The sequence below is a fragment of the Lissotriton vulgaris genome, chromosome 3_2, assembly GCF_964263255.1.
Source record: "Lissotriton vulgaris chromosome 3_2, aLisVul1.2, whole genome shotgun sequence".
Taxonomy (NCBI): Eukaryota; Metazoa; Chordata; class Amphibia; order Caudata; family Salamandridae; genus Lissotriton; species Lissotriton vulgaris.
Genome location: NC_141690.1, coordinates 149,304,291 through 149,326,853, shown reverse-complemented (window position 1 = coordinate 149,326,853; position 22,563 = coordinate 149,304,291). Strand labels below are relative to the sequence as shown.

Genomic DNA, 22,563 nt, shown 5'->3' with positions numbered 1-22,563 from the left:
TATTCGGAAAGCTATTCGCCCAGTAATTCCAGCTGGCTTCCAACAGGCTCTGAGAGTCCATCTGCCAGTCTGTCTGACATGGAAACCATCGGAAAGCATGTCAGGGAGCCCTTAGCAGGGTCCCCTTTGGTGCACGGCGTCCGGTTGGAGGCCGAGGTGATCACTGCCTGGAAGAAAGTGCATATTTCTGTAGTTCTCCCATTTTTTTCTGAATGGACATACTGGCATATCTAACTCTGGGCACTGGGAGGCTGCTGAACACCCACAAGTGTATGTGATATTCCCCTTTAACCATGGTAATAAATGGCTAATTTGCAAGTAAGGCCACAGTAATATGGAACAGATAATGCACCAATCGAATAAATGTCGGATGTCATGTGTGAGCTGCAGTGTTTAATTATACCACTTGGGGTGACCCCAATACATGGCATCTGGATTGCACCTGCAAACCTGGACTGCTGTCACTAAAGACTGCAACTAGCACAGGTCAAAGTAAACCTTTTATGACATGTTGAAAAACCTAATTTTAACATTAGTTGTGTCAACAATAAGTTGTGCTTTAGAGCCCACAACATCCCGAATGTGGAATGGGCATGGATTTGCAGTAATAGAAATGACAAGAATCAGTCCTTCCATTTTCTAAAGATCTGCATTAAGAAAGAAAAATCACACTTTTCTAAGTTGGCTTAGGAAAGCACTCCAATATATCAGCTTGAGCATTGTGACATATAGCAAAAATCTAATTAATTGGTGATCATAGATTTGAATAAGTATGCCCAAAGATGATTTTTGTAAAAGTTGTTCATCCCTAGCTGAAGCCTGAACCATACTAAAACTGGCTCTTCCAGGCTTCCGATCCAGGAGTGTCAGTAATTATATCTCCTCAGGGACATGGCCAAGAGGACCAATATGGCAGTTACACAAGCACATGTGCACAACAGAGGCAGCTATATGTGGCAGGAGGCTCCGGGATGATGTTTGGGCTCTGTGCAAGCTTACTTCACTGGCTACTAGCCCCGAAGGAGGTGGGGAAGCGCTGAAAGAGGCCCATGCGGCAGAAACCTGTAACACGGTCCTCCAAATCATGCCCGGCCTCCCTTTGCGGCCTATCTGTGACTGACCGAAGAACTCCTGCTGTTGTTGGGGCTGCAGATGGGACTGCTGCTGCCAGGCATTGAGCAGAAAGCTGGTGTCGGATAACCTTGTGGAGGGAGCTGACTGGTGAGCGGTGGCACGAGGGCTGGGCTTGTTATGACCTGTCTTTGCCAAACTCGGCCTGGCGACCCTTTTGGTGAGGACATGTTAAGTTCTATGTTAAGTCCTTTACTGTTTAATTTATACATGACCCCCCTCTCTCCTCTGACTGGAGAGGCGGGAGCCATAATTATATCTTATGCCGACGACACCCAGTTATTGTTCACCTGTGCAAAAGGAAAAGTTTTTGACGGCGAGAAAATAAATAACTGCCTGAGAAAAATCTTCTCCTGGTTTAGTCGTAACCAGCCTCAGTGTAATTCGGCAAAGTCAGAAGTGATTCTCTTCGGAGCCTCAGATCCAGTTGAATGGAGGCAGTGGTGGCCATCTGATATATCCCCCCCTCTGTTCTCGGTGGGAGTAGCCAGAAATCTTGGGGTACAAATGGATGATTCCTTGGATATGAAGAAGCAAATCCAATCAGTGACAGGAACCTGCTACGCAATTTTGAAAACACTCCGTAAATGTCTACCTCTTCTGTCACTAGCCCACAGAAGGACGGTAGTCCAGGCTCTTATTACATCACGACTGGATTACACTAACGTCCTCTACTTGGGTCTCCCGGAATATCTATTAAGTAAACTCCAGGTGGTACAGGATGCCGCAGCTAGAGCCATCCTTATGCTTGGCCCTCGTGCGCACATTTCCTCCCACCTTAGGAACCTACATTGGCTTTCTATTCACCGTAGAATTCAGTTTAAGGTGTTGACATTGGCTTTTAAAGCTCTGCATGGCTCTGGTGCTCATTACATCAGGAAAAGAGTGAGCTTGTACACGCTTGGCAGATTCCTAAGATCATCCCATCTATATTTTCATTAGTGTGCCCAAATTTGCACGCTCTCGCAAAGGTGGTCGTTCTTTTCAAGTTCAAGTTGCCCCTTGTGGAATAAACTCCCGGCCACATTGAGGGAAATATCTGACATCTGGCTTTTCAGGAAGCAGCTCAAAACGTGGCTTTTCCAGTAATAACCTTACCTCTCTTAGGAGCTGTCTCTACTAGTTTCCATTAAACGTTGTGCTCCGTTAGCGCTGGGACACTCTTTTTGAGTAGCTGTGTGCTCTATAAATGCGTTCTAACATAACATAACATAACATAACATGGGCACCTCAGAGGGCCCCCCTCTTGATGAGCAATGAGGCCTGCCGTGGGAAGGATGGAGGGACCACTCTCTGCACTCTGGTCTGCATCGCCACCCCAGAAACAAGCAGGACAGGAAGAAGTCCCCAGTGCAACAAGCACAATACAGGATGAAATCTGCACTGTTGGCGGTGGATTACTCCTATTTATTTATTTATAGATTTATAACGCGCTAGAATCGACTCTATACAGAGTATCACTGCGCACAGAAAGAAAAAAAGAAAACAGAAAAGGAGCCAGTAGCAACAAGTTGGCATATAGTTCATTGGTCATCGGAAGGTGCACAAACTAAACCTGAAATAGGAATGTTTTAAGTTTCTTTCTAAACTTTAAATGTTCTGGACATTGCCTGAGATCGAGAGGGAGTTTATTCCACCAAGTGGGTCCGACAACCGACAGAGCCTTGCCACCTTGTCTGACCTTCCTAGGGCTTGGCATAGAGGTTGCAGCTTCTTCCTAAGAGCACACTGATGGCAACACCTCTTCCATGCTGCTGTCCTCACCACAGGATGTGGAGTAGCACCCATGTGTGACCTCTCAGACGGCGGATGATCTCCTGTAGTAATCTGGGCAGCATTGGTGAGACATTATAGGTAGTTTACAGATTAGTTTATAGCAACTTACATTACTTTGTGCCCTCTCACTTCTCGATTCGTTGGCCTACACAGCTTAACTGAACAGAGTGCACAACACTGGTTCCCCAGTTGACAAATTGGACCTTGGCATTCATACCCTGGAGAACGTTCACTACTTTTTTAGTGAGGTGCCAAACCTGCAACCCAATCCCTAATAAACCCATATGGTGGGGTGCTGAGTTTTCAAATGTTGGCATGACACATTAAAGAGATGCAATCTTGAGCAAAACAGTGCAAAGTCAATAACCTTCTGCAGCTCAGAGTCATGCAGATAGGCCTACTACTAGAGTCCCGAAGCTCTGTAAAAGAGACTAAGGCTTCAAAAGCCCTAACGAGGTCAGGTCTGCACTAATTTCTCCACACATGAAAGGGGTGCTTTAATATGAATAGAGACAGATACTTCCTTTACAACAAACTCAGCGATAACTGACCAGGCGAGTATATTTGTTTCTGCTAGAGGGCAGGTTGGAAGGTGATCCAACAGTTATTGGGAGCATATACACCACACATACTGACCAGCAGGAGTTCCAACTGCGTCGACCAACCTACACACTAGATGCACACCCCATGGATACCTGGGGAAGATTCTTACATTGTCCCAGATGTTGTGTTGGAAAATCCCACTCGGCTGTACCGAGTGGGACCACAGTACCACCATTTACAACACTAATAAGATCTACTCTTTTTTTCGATCACACATTATTTATATGTGTGATTGGACTGAATAGTCTCCTCTGCAGACATTACCCCTCCTTTTATTACCTAGACAGATACATCCAATCAAGCCCCCTGTTAGTCCGCCTGGAGTGTGGCAGGGTCCTGCCACTCATACCGACATTGTGTCTTTAGGTCTCGATGCTGGAGGACCCTATGCTGCATGACTCAAATATGTGATTGCATTGCTAATAGCGAAGGCTCAGTCTTCTCCAAAGAACTGGAGTGGGAAGCGCTCAAGATGGTGGTGCGTGTCCATTGTATTCAGCGAGTACGAGGTAGCCGAAAAACTCTACAAATAAAATTGTCCAGAATAGAGGACACCTACAATGAAATTGAACACCAACCTCTCACATTCAAGCCAGCATGGTAATCTGTGAAACAGAAGCAGAAATACGTGAAACCTTTGTTGCATAGATTATACTGCTTACACTTACACTACACGTGCCCATTCAGAGAGAGTCAAGTCTGGTTGTTAATTAGACTGGGCAGTAAATGAAAAGGTGAAATACTTACCCATCACATCACTTCGAGATCTTGAACCTGCCCCTCTTGGGAACAATCCAACCCAAACTGCCAAACCTGGTCCTCCCTGGACCGGAATCAAGTATCCTGGTACCAGTTTCGGGGTAACACCACTCATCAGTAAGGCTAGCTTGAATCCAGTGGCACAGCGAGCAAGGGACCCTTGTCTAGGCATACCCATCCCATTTAGGGCAGAAACTGCTGCGGCAACAAACGATGGACGGAAGGCTGAATGAATCAATCATTTACCCCCAGCCAAGAGATCTGGGTAAAATCCGTCTTTATTTTGCTCACTACGCCACCCCAGTTTGAACCCATTGAAAATCCTCTAGATTGGTGTCAGTGGCGCAGCTTTGCCTTGACCGTAGCCTTGGGATTACTAAGAATGCCATTCCGTATGCTACACCCATACCCCCAGGCGGTCAATCTAATTGCAAGGAGTTATATGAGAGTCCTGAACTTCACCAATGGACAGAGCCTGCTTTGAGAATCTAGGATACCTATTCCAGTAGAGTCAGCTATTGCCTTTTCAGGCGCTAAACAAACAATTGTCTTTACATATGGGCCAGCTCCTTGCACATGTTTAGTTCTTTCATATATCAAATGATAACTTACAAGGAAATGGCAACACATTAACTTGTACACACATTATAGACAATTTGACCGGTTCAGTGACACATTAAGTGACATTACACACTTGAGTTAGGCATACTCACAAGCATTCTAGGACATCCATCGCCACTCCCCATCCCTAGAGTGTGTATACCTGGTGCAATCTATTACACCATTGTGGGTAGTGGCGTAGAAAGGGGAGGACGGGGGTGACAAAAGCTGTGGCTCACCCCCACACCACCCCTCTCTTACATTTCGAAAACTAGCACATATCTTCAGTACTGTTTCTTGTGTTTTTATTGAATTCATCCTTGACCTACAGAACTGTCTTTTATTTTGATTTTCACTTAAATGGTTGTTGAGGTCTCACTTCTCTTTTTAGTTTTTGACAATTCCTTTGGCCTGAAGAATCTCCTGATCAATCTGCAGTCACTGTCTCAGCAAAATCACAAGAATACTGTCAGCAGGCAACGAAGGCCTCGGCAATTCTAAATATTGCATGCGGTGGTAAGGTGTATCGAGGTATGGGGGACCCCTCTGAGCACCTAACACTGCACTGCAGTCCACAGTGTTACGTAAACCCCCCAGCGCTGCTACACTTTCGGATTCATTGCAGACTGGCATGTGATTTCAAACTAAGTTGAAGTCTCACCTGTTAGATCTGTCTGGGAGTATAGGTGATCCCAGCCTTTGACCATGATGGTCTTTATGAGGGCACGTTGACTTTCTGAATGCACCCAATCTCATGTCCCCCCAAGCCATCTCTCACCACATAGAAGTGGGATTCTGTAGCAGAGTTCTAGGCTGCATGATTCCAACTGCAGTGCATGGTTGTGCACAAGATAACCCTGGTGCCACATTAAAGGTATTCTGAACTGGTGCAAACCATTGCCACTGTAATGGTTTTAGGTCTTCTGCTTGCGGAATATAGAAAGGAACAAACAGATTTTCCTCCAATGCATGTACACCAAAGCAAACACAGCGAACTCATAGTGAGGAAACAGTTTTTACATACATACGGTGCTCATCACATGTTTTGAGTAATAGAGATTTCAACACAAACATTGTAACCACTCTTTGAAAATAAAGTGGATATGCACTATTTTTGATGCTTTTGTAATACAAAATAAAAAAATGGACTCAAACACAATTCCATCTTTCATTATTCGAAATTGTTATCTTTCTACAAAAAAAAAATATATTCTGAAACTATTACTGAACAGATGCTACACAATTTCATGCTTACAAAGCAATGTGAGTGTATGTGTTGTGTAGTTTTTTAAACAACTAAACTTTAGTCCACGAAGAGGCCTTCATTAAAAAAGTTAGCCAACTGATTTTGCGCTGTTTTGCCACCTATGTGAGAACTGATTTTGCCTCAAATTTCACAATGGAAAAGTGAATGTAATGGCTTCATCCAAAATGATGGTATTTACAAACGTGTCTAGTAGTACTACTGTAATTCTACTTCATGAACTCATACATGCAAATGTATCAAGAATAAAGGTAATAAGAGAAATAAGGCCTAGTGCTATGTAAATGTTGCACGTGTACATGAAATATATTCACAAAAAAACCCTGTTGATATTCCACAACTTGTGTTTCGCTACAAAATCTATTTTTCAAGACTTAAAAAATGTGTAACTATCATATGGCAGTCAGTATATGCACACTGCTTTATCAGATAATACAGTTAAGAGGCTTTGCAGACTAATTAATAAAATATAGTAATGTCTGCTTGAAGCAGATGGTGGGTGTTCATTAAAAAAAACACTTTAAATATGTGATGAAGTGCATATCAGAGATAAAATACGTAGGATCCTTGAGAGTTTGTCTTCCCATAGGATTTTTTATTGAAAGGTTATTGTTTCAGTACAAATATTATGCTAGACAGTGCACACTCTCTTCTGCACTATGGTACATCGTACGGAGCAGCGATAATAAAGCGCCAGTGCAGGGAATGAAAGCAGCAGCTGTCCACCATTCAAGAGAATGACATACATGTGCACCAATACACAAATGCAAAAGTTCATAACACAGAACAGCTCATTATCCAGAATATTTCACCTTCATCCATTATAAAACAGCTATGCAATATAGCCGTCAATCTTGCTCTCACCAACAGGACTAGCAGTTAGAAGTGTACATGACCTAAAACATCAAATATCGTCCCTCTTTTCAAACCATCAAACCTTCTCATCTAGTGACACTAGTATACGAACTGGATCCCTGTGAATTAACTAAACAACAACAGCTTCTCGGAGAATGCATAATTTAGTCAACATTACGGCATAATGTTGTCATCCTTTGCTGCATAATTAATTCCAGTGGCCCCACAGCAGGCAGCACATGTTAAAAGTGTTTGTGAATGAAGCAGGGAGACTGTGAAGTTTGCGAACTTAGTTTGGTGTGTGAAAATCCTGCATTGCCAATCCCTGGTGAATTGCAGCTACTCCTGCTGAAACAAGGCCAATGAAAGTACCTTTGGGTGAGGCAGACTGGCCTCAAGGGCAGGGCCTGCCATAGCACTGGTGATGTCCTGTGCATTAATGTTTGTTAGTGCCCCCCAATGACCACCTCTGCCATGGATTCCCTCACTACCACCCTTTAACTGTGCCCCCAAGTCTCCCTAACCACTCTCTCTTAGATGCATTTAATTTGATTTTCAGCGCCACTCATACCATTGTAGGGTGTCAGAGCACTTTACATCACACACATTACACAGAGACAATCAATATGTGTGTAAATCACTGTATAGAAAATGTTACATAAGACTAAGGACTATAAGGTTTCGGAGTCACATGACAATCATACTAGTACCCCCCATAGTTTTATAGTGATTGGTCTGGAGAAACACAATACCCGGAATTTAAAATGTAATACCATGGTTGGGGGTTCTCCTTAATAATCACAATTGATTTCTGTCCAAAAGAACACTTTTTGCGACATTAGGATAATCAAAGACTGGGGTGGTGGGGACTTATGGGGGGGAACATAACGCTCAAATTTATACCTTGCAGTTTGTATGCAGCTCTTAGATGACAGTAAATAGCTCACTGTTCTAAGTTAGGATTTTAACTTATAAACTGCAAGTAACAAAATGATCTCTAACAAAAACAGTAGCCCACTGACCTATTTACATTATGTGCACTTTGTGATCCGCATGGCGCATGTTCTTTGCAGCCGGTACATTAACCATCTTAGCTACCTTTCCATTAATCAAAACTTCCACTAGACAAAATTCTGATCTCTCTCTAGGAAGAACATTAATCACCAGAGTCATCATGACATTTTTATTGTTGCCGAAAATTGCTGGAAGCCAGGAAGTAGGCAGCAAGCGTTTTTAAAACCATAATATACTTGCAAACATGATGCCTTCACCTAAAGTCAGCACCCAGTGCGGTCACACTGGTTGCACCACCCTAGAGCTGGCCCTTCTCAAGGGTCTTCATCTATCAAGAATGTTAATGAAGTGGCAATGTGTTTTGTGATTCATTTTAGAAGTAATATGTGTTCATGGATGTCAGCGTAATGACTGTGTGATGAAATGGTATTGTGGGATGTTATATCATTCTTTCTAGAACATTTTTAGATTTTAGACCTTTGGTCTTCTTACACAAATCCATCCAAAACATTGGCCCTGTTACGTTTCTGACCACCTGACAATTCACTCCCCGGCAGGACCTCTTTGATCTTCCGATAACTGTATTAATTGATCTCCACCATTCAAGCTTGTGTCCTTGCATGTATGGATGTAGTATTTCTCTAGTGTGAACATAGGCAGCAGAGTGCAGTACAGTGTCAAAGACAAGAATAAAATCAACAATTGATGGGGGAGGCTCCTGATTTGTGGACTGTTCAGGCATTGTTATGTAGTGTTCTCTCAAGAGCTGTGTCTTCAACTCTATTTTGGAGCAGTGTTGGGGTGATCCTGATAGCTTCGAGGATGCTGTTTCAGATCATGCGTGTATAGATTGAAGAAGCCTGCTCCCTTGTTTTTTCCTTTTTACACTTCCTAGTTTGCAGTCTGAGGGTGTCCTGGCTGCGGGTAGGCAGAGAGCCACTAAGATGATGAGGTTGTCTGGAAGATAAGTGGGTTGTGCTGGTCTTGATGGCTTTGTAATGATGCAACTGGTTTTGAAGATGGTGGAAGCCAGCTAAGGGAATCAATAGAGTTCCATCAGGATGAGGTTGATGTGATCATATTTAACTTGAGTTCCTGGATGAGATGTGCCTGGCTAACGATTAGTGGTCCTTGGAGCACCAATTTGGTGTCCTGTGCTCCTGTCTCATAGAGACATTATGGTCCTCCAACGTTAAGGGTAGAGCTAATGAATCTGAGACATTTCACAATACTTCGAAACCTCCTCAGTCCCTGAAAATGTTGATCACTTAAATTTATTCACATTTTTCACTCGTTAATCTTTTTTTCCGGTGCTTAATTTGTAAATGTTTTTCATAACAGCACAGTGTCAGGGTTACCAATCACCAAGTCTGCCTATTGTAAAATTCTAGCTTGTGTCTCTTTCTTCTAGTTTGCACTTTCTATTTCTTTATCTCACTCTTGCAGTTTCTCATCCCTGTTTTCTCCTTTGCCACCGTTTCCCTATCTATCTCTTACTTCCTTTTCTCTTTTCTCCATTTTCTTTTGCTCTCAGTCAAAGTCAGGTGATAAAATGTAAGCCCTGACTCTCTAAAAATGAGTTATCATGACAGCCATCGCCAGTCAATGGCACACATTAAGAAACGCTTGTCTTTGAGATTATAGTGGGGTGCCTTGAGGCTTGGGCGATATATTGTACTGTGAAAATTCGTCCAACAATAATAAATATGTGCTACATGTACTACATGGTGTTCAGAACTTTATAGACACTGTATGAGAAGCCTACTAACCCAAATGTAGCATGTGTGTAGTTGTCAAAATAGGTCTCTGCATTTGGAATTCATACTGACAGGCCATTATTTTTCTCTTTCGATGGTGCAATATTAATGGTATTTCATACAACTGAAATGTTCTGTCCAAGAAGCACAACTGCAATAAGTTAACATTTGCGAAATCAAGTTTGCTTAAACGTGGCTCCCTTTCTCTTTTTCACAGCACATACGAAGAGCACATGGATAAAGAGCAAGTGCCAGTACACAGAAAATGAAGAAGTCGTGGCTTATTTCAGTCACTTCACATTTTTGAACGTATTTGTCAAAAAGTTTACATTATATTTAAACCCGCAGAACCTTTGCACTTGTTATTTTTTTTTGTAAAAAAAAAAATATGGTGTCCATTTTCACTTTGGAATTGTATGGTGGTCGGATAAGACAAGTGCTGCGAGGACATTGCTAACATATCATATGCAAACAATGCAAAGTGATTAAAAAAATATTTTGAAAAACTAAGTGCTATTACTGATGTCTATGTAAACCTCGAAACAACAGACCATTTCGGTACCAAACCAAAATCATTGTCTCCATTCTGCATGCATTCAACACTTGCCATGTGTGTTCCTAAAAAGGACATTTAGACAACTTGTTTTTGATATATTTCTGTATAAAAAAAATAAAAAGTTTCACTTTTCGTGCCATGGCTAATTTCTGATGCTAAAGGGAACCTTGCAGAACATATACTGACCCTCAACAATGGGAGAACATAATTTTTTTAAGCAGCTTAATTTAGATCCCCATAAATTGTCTCCTTACGAAGTTCTGATCACTAGAAATACCGAGGAGATTACATGTTTAAAGAAAAAACTCTCACAGAAGGAATTGATGAACCAGAAGCTGGAGTTTGATTGTATGGCTCTGAAAGGTAAGCTCTCAACAGTCAAGGAACTGGACTGCTCAGACCAACCAACACAACATGAGGGTCAAGAAAAGGCCATATACGAGCTGCATCAACAACTGGAAGTGTTACAGGGGCTCTTAAGCATCAAGGAAATTAATGAGAGGAGCTTTATTGACAGAATCAGTGAACTTGAAAGGAAATTGGAATTGACAATGGAGAATGGGCGGCTGTTGAAAGCGCAGCATGCTACGTTACAGAAACTGTCCAATCAGAAGGAGGAGGCTGAACAAAGGCTGCTAGAGAGGTATGCGCAGGTGGAAGAGCTGGAACGCCAAAAAACTCTGGCTGATGAGGAACACCAAGAACATCTCCGCTTGCTGTTGAGCGAAATTACAGAGCGGGAAGAATCCTATATGAACCTAGAAAAAGCAAACTTGATGCTACTACGGCAAATGGGAGAAATGGAAAAAAATATATGTTACATGGATGAGAAGGTAGGGCATTTAAAGAAGGAGCTTGAAGATAGAGTCTTCAGTGAAGCAGCAATGCAAAAACAGTGCTTTGACATGGAGAAGTCTGTCAAAGAATGGCAGATGCTAGATCAGCTGCAAACAGAGCAATTTAAAAGGCTAGAACTTAAATTACAGTGTATTATTCTTGAGCAGAAAAAGCAACTTGATGAAAAAGATGAAATTTTAAAAGGGCATCTAAAATTTCTAGCTCATTCAAATAATGAAGATGGAGTTCGTACAGGTGATGATTCTAATGTGTGTGTTCGATCTCCTGCTGAAAAGCCCAGTTTGCATGAAGAGCAAAGAGTAATAGATTTGGAAAAGAATGAAAGATTTGTCCAGGAAGGTGCATTGTTAAAAGACAATGCCTCAATTGAAGAAGTAACGGAACTGCACAAACAAGTTAGGCTAAACAAAGAATATCTGCCAGAATTTCCGGATAGGACTGTGATGCTTGAAAGATTACTTGTTAATGCTGAAGGAGAAAATAGGACCTTGCGGGATAAAATTTTCCAAAGGGATAGTGTCCTCTCCATGAAAGGAGAAACTGAACATACATTTCAGATGCAAATATCTAATCTGGAACACCTCCTAAATGAGTCACAGCAGAGACTATTCGCATGTCATGCAGAACTTGATTGCAAACACCATGATCTGTGTGATGAACTGAACAGATGGAAGATGAAATGCTCTAATTATGAGAAACAGAAACTCGAAATGGAGAGTGATATTCAGAATCTCAAAGACCTTCTCAACAAAAAAGAACTAGAGGTGTCTCAGATTAAACTGTCCATGATTCGAAAAGAAAAAGAGTTAACGGACTGTAATTCGATGAAAAATAAGGGTTTGTCGTATCTGACACTAGACTATAACAAAACAGTTGTACATTTACAAACTAAGATGTCTAGCTTGCAGAGGGAAAATGAAAAGATGAATATTAGCCTGAGAAATAACACCAAAAAGCTTGAGTCATCAGTAGAAAACTTAAGAAATGTCATGAGAGATCTGAAGGAAAAACAGCACACTCTTAGGAGAATAGAGAGTGCCCTGCAAATATCAGCTAAAGAAATAGAAGCCCATCTCCACGATAAAGTACAATTTGTAAAAGCTGCTGAAGCAACGTTAAAACAGACGCAGAAGTTAGATGATTCAGAGCTAATAGAAAAGGAATATAACGACACAGTAGAGCTTTCAGTGCATGAGCAGAAAGTCAACCCAAAGCCTAACAGAGAAAATGTGGAAGAGGTAGGATTATTATTTTTTTTTATTTGTGTGATGGTACGTGGGACCACATCAACTTTGAGATGGTAAAATCTAAATCATTTGCCGCAGACAGCTACTTCCTATGGTAAAAAGGCACTTTAGGGATTATCCCCGCTGTTGTGTTTTCATACTCTCATCATGTCGCTCTCTCAGTTTTCTCTCTGTCACTAATGGTGTATAGATCCCCCTTCAACCATGAGGAACGATGGCCATCTATCTAGCTGACTGCTGTTTCTGTTTCTCTCAAGGATTCCAAAATTGAGCTGTGTCTTTCTGGACTCTGATCCTAATTTCTTTTATGCATGCTTATTCAGAGTCGATTTCCCTTATAACTCTTCAAAACTAATGAACTGAATTTCAGGTCCAATTCTCTCAACTCCAATAGTATATTGAGAGCCCTCTTTGTATCACATGCCTACTCTTACCATTGACAATACCTGCAACTCCAAGGACCATTGACTGGCGTCTCACCTGATAGTTCACTATAGGTGAATCACTTTCCTCAATTCTCAATGTTTTGTGTTCAGCATTTCAGCTGGTTGTGGATGTTTGCAAGTTTTCATCAATAATCTGTCTCCCGAATTTAAAATATGAAAAAAGCGTATACAGTCAAAAAATGTTTATACAAATTAAAACGTATTTTCCTGACCATATCATGGTGAAAACAAATAGACATAATAAAAAATGAATGCTCGAAGGTGTCCACCTTTGAGTAGCACGCGAATAATAAAAAAAATGGTTGTGAAGTCTATAGATTCTGCACTTAATGATAGCTTTATCTCTATTTCAGTAATTTTCTATATATTGGAATCTGTCTATAATAATACTAAATATTATTATAATGAGACTGTTATCTAATCGAAAATGCTTGTTGAAATTGAGAAGTGATATTATGGTTAAATGACAGTCCGAAATGCATACTCTTCTTTTTTTTAATTGAATTTTAGTACAATTCTAAATACAATTACAATATTCGTCTATAATATTGCAGCAGTGAATCTGCTCGTAACGCATTACAGTATAGTTCACACAGTTCACCCAGTTCCAGAGTGCAGATCATCCTATTCTTGGTGTGAATTAGTCCATATTAAACAAAATAGCAATCAACCAAGAAAAAAACAACAAAACAAAAATACAACAAAACTAAACAGTTCACATCATTGACATTGCATGATCCTGGGTTGTGCCATCCTGACCCGGCATTATATCAAAACATTTCACAATAGATTATCCGCCCCTCTGAACTCTTCTCTAGACATTATCTGAGTCGTCTTGATTAAGCAGAGATATGCACAGCGGTTCCCATATGTCTCTGGGCCTCGAAATCGTGGGCAGCTCTTCAATGTAGGTCACTAGATTATCCCTACAATATACCAAATCTTTTATCCACATTTCGGCTTTTTGTCTGGAGCTACCCCCCCATGTACTCACCAGTCTCCGTGCCGCCAGTAACAAGGCCAGACGCACGAATTTGCCACTCACCCCCTTGATATGTGGCACGCAACACAATAAACATACAAATGGAGTACACTGAAGATCCACAGCCACCATATCCTTCAAACAGCTCACCACCCTCTCCCAAAACTCCCACACTCTCTGACACCCCCAGGCCAGATGCATAAAGTCTGCATTTTCTTAGCCACAACGCTCACAATTGGCAGATGCATGCAACCCATACCTATGCAATCGTGCTGGAGTGTATTAAACTTGGTGCTTCGGGTATGTACTTAAAGTGTATGATCCTCAGGTTCCCATTCATGCTAAGTGTCCCTGTTAAATCACAAACATATTTCCAGTCTTCCTCCGAGATTGGCTCAGGTAAACATTCAGACCAACTTTCCCAACTCCGGTCCTGAACATCCGCACCCTCAAGTTTGATCATTTTATACAGTTTCGATATTAATCTTTAATTGCTAGGAGTGGTGAGCGCAAATTGCAAGGACAGCAACTTGGGAGGTTCTTGCGGGTAGGTGGTGTAGTGTAATTTGGTCGCGTGTCGTAGGCGATGTATTGCAAATCTAAACAGTAAGAATTGGTTACTAACATAATTCAGGTCATCTTGCGTAATAAATGAACCATTCGGATAAACATCCGACATGTGTCTGAGACCTGCCTCATGCAGCAATCGTAGTGATGGCGTCTCTTGCATCACAGACATGGCAGCATGATGCTCCAGATATAGGTATGGTGCATACAGCGGAAGCTTTTGCGCCAGGTGTCCTATTTTCCACCAGGCAGCAACAGTAGTGTCAACTGCGTTGACTTCTGCCTTTGGAGTACCACGATTTCGCTGAGTAATCACACTGTGTAGTGGAATTGGGGCAACATCTCCTTCCTCCACCGCGACATGTGGAGTAGATGCACGGTGGTCTGTACCAGTGAAATATGTACTGAGCTTGTGCACTTAAATAATACACATAAAAGTATGGGGCTCCAAACCCCCCCTTCTCATATCCCCTAGTAAGGATTGTCCACTGTACACGAGCATGTTTGCCCCCTATGCTAATCTAATCAGCTGACTCCTTAGACTCTTGAAAAATCGCGACGTTAGCACTATTGGGATGTTAATAAAGAGGTAGAGCAATTGTGGCAGCACCACCATCTTTATAAGTGCAATACGATCTGCCAATGACAACGGCAACGAAATCCAGGTGTCAACTTGACTCTCCAATGTCGAGTAAGCCCTCCCATATTTCTCCCTGATCACTACACTCGGTTCCCGATGTACCCAGATTCCTAGGTATTTCACCGGGTCTGTGGACCACACCAGTGGGAATTCCAAGTTGGGACATGCAGTTGACGTTGTCAGTGGGATTGTAAAGGATTTATCCCAATTTATATATAGGCCAGATAGACGACCAAAGCGAACGTATTCTATAAGCAGTTGTGCCAGGTATCTAGATGGATCACGAATGAAAAGGACCATGTCATCCGCATAAAGTGAAATGGCTCCCGGTCGATAATTAAAATTAAGCGCAGTCTCCCTGTGTCGCTGCCGAATCATACAGGCCAGTGGTTCCAGCACTATTGCAAATAACAGCGGTGATAGCGGACACCCCTGTTGTGTGCCCCTCCCTATTTGGAATGGTTCAGATGTAAGACCCCCAATACGCACCTGCGTGCTTGGCTCCGTATGTAGCACTGTTATCCACTGCAGAAACAGCGGCGGAAACCCCATAAAGTGTAATACATAGTGCAGATATTGCCACTCAGCCGAGTCCAACGCCTTGGCCGCGTCCAACAGCACTGCAGCTGCCTGTAGAGATGGCTCAAGAATGTGGAACATAGAGAAGATGGTTCGAAGATTGCAGGACGTGGATCGCTCAGGTATAAAACCTGATTGATTTGGCAATACCAAGCTCTGCATCAGGGGTTGAAGTCTGGTTGCAAGAATCTTTGCCAGAATCTTGGCGTCAATGTTGAGCAACGTTAAGAGTCACATCTGTCCGGTGGTTTGTCTTTTTTGAGCAATGTATCTTATCTTATCTTATCTTATCTTAAGGGAGTCTTGTAAAGCGCTCTGTCACCATAAGTTTCCTGGCGCTGGGTGGTACTGAGAGATGTAAAAGAGGGGAGCTAGCCAGACTGTGTAAAGAGATTGGTTTTGAGAAGTTTTCTAAATTCCAGCAGAGACATGGAAGATTTGAGAAGCCAGATGAGCAAATCTGCAGCCACCATATTTTTTGAGTTTAAGTGGAACTGCAGTCAAGAGTTGACGATGGGAGGACCGTAGGTTACGTGCCGGACAGTAAGGAGTCACTAAGGATCTTAGAAAACCGGGAGACGTACCAGTCACAGCTTTGTGGGTCAGGCAGCCGATCTTGAATGCAGCTCTCTGTTCGACCGGCAACCAGTGGAGTTTGCAGAGCAGTGGTTTTGCGGACTGCCACTTCGGGGGCTTATAGGCCAGTCGGGCCGCCTGGTTCTGCACAACTTGCAGCCTATGAAGCAGATATTTTGGTAGGCCATGATACAAGGAGTTGGAAAAATCCAGGCGGGAGAGCACTAGGGCGATCAGGACTTGTATCAGGGCTTCAAGCGAGAGTAGGTGGGAAACTTTCCTGATTCTCCAAAGCTGAAACATACAGGATGATACAACTGCACCAACCTGAGGCTTGAGGGAGAGCTCTGAATCTATGATAACCCCCAGGCTCTTTGCCGACTTAGCCGGGGTGGGCGGGGGACCCAACTCTATAGGCCAGAACTGTGGGCCCCAATGGGTGGAGCTACTGCCCGGGAGAATTAGCTCTGTCTTCCCTGGGTTCAGCTTAAGCTGATTGAGGTTCATCCATTGCTGGATATGTAACATGACCACCTGACAATCGAGAGCTGCGTTAGAAGTGCCTCTCTTAAGGATGGCGGCAGCTTCCCCGAGTCATAGGCCTCCGCATACATCTCCACGAGATGCGGCGCAAGGAGATCTGCATACTTCTTATAGAACTCGACTGTTAGTCCGTCAGGTCCTGGTGCCTTACCGTTAGATAACGCTGCAATCGCATTCTTAACATCCTGTTCATCTATAGGCACACATAAATACTCTCGGTGTCATGCTATATCTTCTAGATATTTCTCAAATTCTACCTCCGGTACACTTCCCCGCAATTTATATAAATCTGCGTAGAAGCTTCTAAACTGTTCCATAATGTCGCTCGGATCGTGATGTTCACCCCCCTGTTCGTCTACAATTCTATCTATCCGTGGTTGCTCAATACGCTCTTTTATCTGAAGCGCTAGGGTGCGTCCGGGTCGTCCTCCCTCCCCATATCGTCTAGCTGGGTGCCTACGCAATAAGTATTTTATTTCCGTGTCTGCCAGTTCATCATAATCCTTAAGCAATTTCTGCAGATGAGCCAGTTTGTCCGCTCTCGGTTCAGTCTCATATTCGCGTTCCAAATTTCGCAGCATTTCCTCAGTTTTTCTCAATTGAGTACGTATATCTCTCAGTGTACCTGCTGCAGTGCTAATGCAAACTCCTCTGATGGTTACCTTAAAGGCCTCCCATAATGTAGCAACCTCATCTACAGTGCCCTTGTTTAGCTCAAAATACTGTATAATGGCCTCCCTCACCGTCGTCTCATATATTGGATCCAGTAGTGCCTCAGATCGCAAGCGCCATGTAAAGGGGGACATATAGCTGCTGGGAATACCACATCCAGTTGCACCAGATTGTGAATTGACAACGTTCGGGCAAGTGGTGTGCCTCCCTTCACCCAGTCCATCATCTCTGTCCCTACTAGCCAAAAGTCCAACCTCGACCAACTTCCATGTGCTGGTGTCGCATGTGTGCCTTCCCGCACATGCGGGTTACGCACTCGCTAAACATCAATGAGACCAAATTCTTCCATTGCGCATGGAAATTCTTCAATACTTTTAACAACCTTAGGGGTACTATGAGAAATGGGATTAGACTTGTCCAACCCTGCGTTCAGATATGTATTCAAATCTCCCCCCCAGAAAACAGGAGTCTCCGGCAAGTCCCTCAATACCCCACATATGCGAGCCACTCAAGATGAATCCTCCACAATGGGTCCGTACAGTCGCAACATTCGGGGAACACCCGCCAGGGGAGGTGGTTCAGCAACGAATACCTGCACCAAAATGCGGTCGCCGGAGATCAATAGTCAGCCCCCCTGCGCACCTCATGACAACATGACATAATGAGTATGTAGTGATTTCCCTCCCAGAGCAGACATTTTTCAGTGTCCGTGAGTCTCTACCGCCCATCTCCCACATCATTTGAGCAATCAGTCAGACCTTCACTGCCACCTGAACTAGTTTGGCTGTCGATATATTTTTCACAGCAGCAGGTATCATTGTCGGATCAGCTGCGCATCTCTAAATTGCGTCATCCAGCCCGACCTCCACAGTCGCATCCACCTGCGTATGCTGCCTAGGTCTTGTCTTGCAAATATGTTTGGTGAATTTCATTGCCGACTTTGCGTCCGTGAAAAAATGTGATTGCTTCTCATGCCTAATTTTCAACTTGGCCGGATAGAACATGGCGTAGGGGACAGAGGCCTCTCTCAGAGGTTTCTTCACCGGTGCAAATTCCTTCCTTGCTGCCTAAACCCCCGGAGTGTAGTCTGGAAAGAAAGATAGCTTGTCCCCTTTATAGACCACTGGATCTTTGGCCCGAGCCTCTCGCAGCACAGCGTCTCTATCAGCGTAATTCAGAAGACGTGTTATGATTGGGCGCGGTGGTGCGCCTGGTTTAGGCCTTGGCCGCAGTGAACAATGCGCCCGTTCCACAATCATCACGGTGGAAAGTACAGAACCAAACAATTCTCGCAGCAGACCATCAATGAAAGTCTCAATTTTGGATATTTGTGTCGATTTCGATAATCCAATGATGCGTAGATTGTTGCATCCCGAGCGCGCCTCCAAATCTTCATTTTTTGCCCTTATGACCTCCAAGATCTTTTCCATTTGCAGGATCTGTGTTCTTGATTCAGCCTGTGCATTGTGCGCGTCCAACACTTGATTCTCCAGGACATCCAGTCTGTTTTCGTGTTTTTCTACCTTCTTTTTGACCGTGTCTAATCCGGTCGCCAGCACATCAATCTTACTCTCTATTGTTTTCATGCCAGCGCGGAGTTCCAATAAAATGGTCCTCGTGTCATCTGCTGTGTTCTCTTCAGAGCCGAAGCATTCCGCATCTCGCTCTGGTTGCCCATTCCGTCCGCAGCGCCGGTGGTACGCTTGTTATCAAACTGTAGGTTGGCCTGTCTGGGTTCTGATTGGCCCATTTCGAAAGCGAGAACCACTGTGAATCCAGTGTCACCTCCAGCTATATGGTCAGCAACTCTTCTTCAATATCAGCCTCTCACACCACTTCTGCATCTGCCAATGCATGGACCAGAATCCAGCAGGAAAAATCTGTATCTCGTGTTCAAGTGTGTGCCCCCAGCATTCAGTCAGGGTATCAGCACCCCCCACTTAGGAGATGTGGTTATTGACTCACATGCACTTTTTCAACATCCGGCAGTGAGTCCTCGCTGCTCCATTCTTCGTGAGAGGCTCAGAGACTGTGTTCTGCAGGGCCAGCCTCAGTTCCCCAGCAGGTGACCAGATGTAGTGAGCCACACTGCAGCCCCAGAGCAGCGCTATTCCCACCTCCTCCCAGCTGAGCGGCCCCTCTTGTCTCCCTGACCCCTCCGGCCCGCAGAGTAGGAACAACGGAAGCCCAGGAGCCCACCAGGTAGTGCCCCTCAGCCTTCAAGAGGCAGCCCAGCAACTGCCCAGAGCACACAGCACCCACCACCTCGGGTCTGCGACCCTCACCGCCCAACAGCCCGACCCCCACCACGCGCCACCACACATGTAGGTGCGACGCCCAATGTAATCCGCGCCGCCCCAACGGCCCAGGCCCAGACCGCCTAGTTGCTTCTCCTACCCTGCCAGGTCGCCTTCAGGGCCGCTCCTCTGCGCCGATTCCGCCTCTCCTCCTGTGCCGCCCAGTCTTATCTTCGGTGCTGTTCGTAAACTCGGGTGCAGGAGTCCGCACAGCACACCCTCACGCATTGCACCGTACTCAATTGGGAAGTCCAGGGTTGGCCCGAGCTTCGTCACCCCGCGGGCCTCCGCAGCGTGCAACTATCCAGGATACTCCCGTTGCTGCAGTGATGTGCCCAGCCCCAGTTCCGATCCGCAATCAAGCAGAGCTCACGCAGCAGGTAGATGGCCGAGGTCCGCAATCAGCCGCTGGAAGGTGACACCTATCTGGTAAGCGCAGCCCCAGTCTCTAAGTCGCGCTCACTAGGACGGCGCCATTTTCTCCTCGGAGCCGCGATATGCACAGTATCGTGGTGTGGTTGCGGCGTCGTAGTTCTTCCGACACCAACACTTCAGATGTACTCCTTGCCTCTTTGGCAATGCCCCGCGAGAATTTCTCTGCGCGCAGGGAGACTTTTTAAGGATGTTCTGGACGAATATAAATTCCGGTGCACGGAGCTCCCTTAGCAGGCAGCCATTCCGCTTCGCGCCAAAGCCACGCCCCCAAATGATTCCCGAAATGCATACTCTGTTGCACTGTTGGAGTGGTGATGGTAATGTTAATTGAGATCTATCTCCACCTTAGCTAAAGGTTGAACAAAAGCGCAAACACAATGAATTCAGGCCCCATGATATGGTAAAACACAGTACCTTAAGCTATATGAAAGTATACGATTTTCTTCAAGCAAAATGTTAAAATAATAACGGACCAGTACTTGTCTTATGAATATACGTGTACTGTGTACTTCGTACCATAAAAGCTATTGGTATCCTTATAAACAATAGTGTGGGGGTTATTTGCTAATGTTTTGCACATGGCGTAAAGCAACGCAATATGGTGCAAAGCACCTTGTTGCTTTACTTACAATTAATAAAGCCTGAAAGTGTACACAAAACTGTACAGCGCCACACAAGCGCCTATTCAACACTTAGAAAACAACTTCCAATATCTGCAAAATCATTGTATCTGTGCTCTCATTAATCAATTAAGTAGTAACAACATTGGAATTGAAAGTCATGCACGACCTTGGATCAACTGTGTCCTCATAACTTAGATCTGAATTTACAGGCAAATTATAGGTGAGGCACTAAGTTGCTTGGCCTTAATGCCCTTCTTTCTTAGCAGTAGATCTCTCTAAGCATGGGCGAATTTTGCGAATCTGGCGTTCACGAATTTGCGTGTTTGCGAACTCGCAATCCGCAAAATCCGCGAATTCTCTCGAATTTGCGGATTTTTTTGTTTTTATAGTGTTCGCAAGGGTTTCTGCCAGTTCGCGAGGATTTTGTACCAGTTCGCAATTGCGAACTTACTTGTCGGCATGCAACAGTCGCGACTATGTTGCTTCTACGTCTGGTTCATCATCACAGGTTCACAGCACCCTCTGTTTCAACACTGCCACCCTCTGTTTCACCCATGCCACCCTCTGGTACATCAATGCCACCCTCTGGTTCATCATCATCACTGTAGATTATGGGGGGAAAAAGCAAGCACACCTGCCCTGCTTCAACTGACATGAATTAATTTGGGGTTGATTTATTAATGTGTCACTGTTTTAAAATTCCAGTCTGGCACCTGCTTCCTTATCTGTAATTTGCTTTCTGTTGCAGTGCAATTTTTTTTCCAGGACCTTTGTGGCCTACTTGTAGCTATTCTATGATCCGGCTGTGAGGGTCAGAGCAGGGTCATACAATTGTTGCAACTAGCAACTGAACTCTGGAGGGGCCCCAGTCAGGAAGCACTACAGGGAATGGTTACTAACGATGAATTTGAACTTTTGCACCTGCTGAGTGCTTTCAGTTTAGCAAAACTCGTTTTTTCTGCAGAACAGCAAATGTAATGCCCCAAACAAACTTACTTGTGAAAGTTGATTTCTAATCCAAAAGTGATCCAAAGAAAGTCAAAAGGCCTCAAATCCAAAAAAGGGCAGGCAAATGTCAACCTGAGAAGTTATTCTGATAAAAATCAACATTTTCAGAAGGTCCATGCTGCTTGCTAGTGGATTTCTTGTGCAGAATTGCAAATTTTGTAATTTCGCGAGTGCGAGATTGTTGCTGCCCGCCGCACCTACATGTTCGCAATTGCGAACTTACGCCGCATGCTGCAAACTTGTATCACCAAGAAAAAAAATCCGCTGCGTGCGAATTTGCGGATTTTCGGTAAATTCGCGAGCGTTAGCGGATCGCGAATTTACTGAAAATCCGCGAGCGGAACGGATTTTCCAAGCATGCTTAGATCTCTCATGTTACCGAATTTATATTTGTGGCCACGGGTCTGAAAGTCTAGAGACCCATGGTCACTCTTTCTGGTAAGCTAATTTTAATCTATCTCACAGACAAAAAAGTCTCAGCAAATTCTTAGGTTTTTTTGCATGATAGAACTCTACCATTGTTTGTTTAAAACATCAAGCATGCCCTTAGGAGAATTCAAAAAATGTCTTGGCACCAAAAGTGTATTCTGGGCATCAAACAAGTCACATCTCTGTATATAGGAACTTTCCATTGAGAGATGAGATGGAAGCCCCAAGATATCTCCTAAGGGATGGTTCTGTCTCTTAGTATTGTCATGTGAGTTTATTTGTTAACTCCAGATCCAGTATACTCATATGGGCTCATATTTTGTACCACTCTATGTCAAGTTGATTT

General features: G+C 43.9%; 1 protein-coding gene across 1 annotated transcript in view; it reads left to right on the top strand.

The window, feature by feature from the left end:
* Positions 1-10,259, top strand: part of LOC147725439 (janus kinase and microtubule-interacting protein 2-like) — a 220,618-nt gene extending 210,359 nt beyond the window's left edge. Inside the window, exon 10 of the mRNA XM_086964451.1 lies at positions 9,977-10,259. Coding sequence (XP_086820577.1) covers positions 9,977-10,000 — 24 coding nt within the window. The 3' untranslated portion in view covers positions 10,001-10,259. The remainder of the gene's footprint in view (positions 1-9,976) is intronic.
* Positions 10,260-22,563: the final 12,304 nt, after the last annotated feature.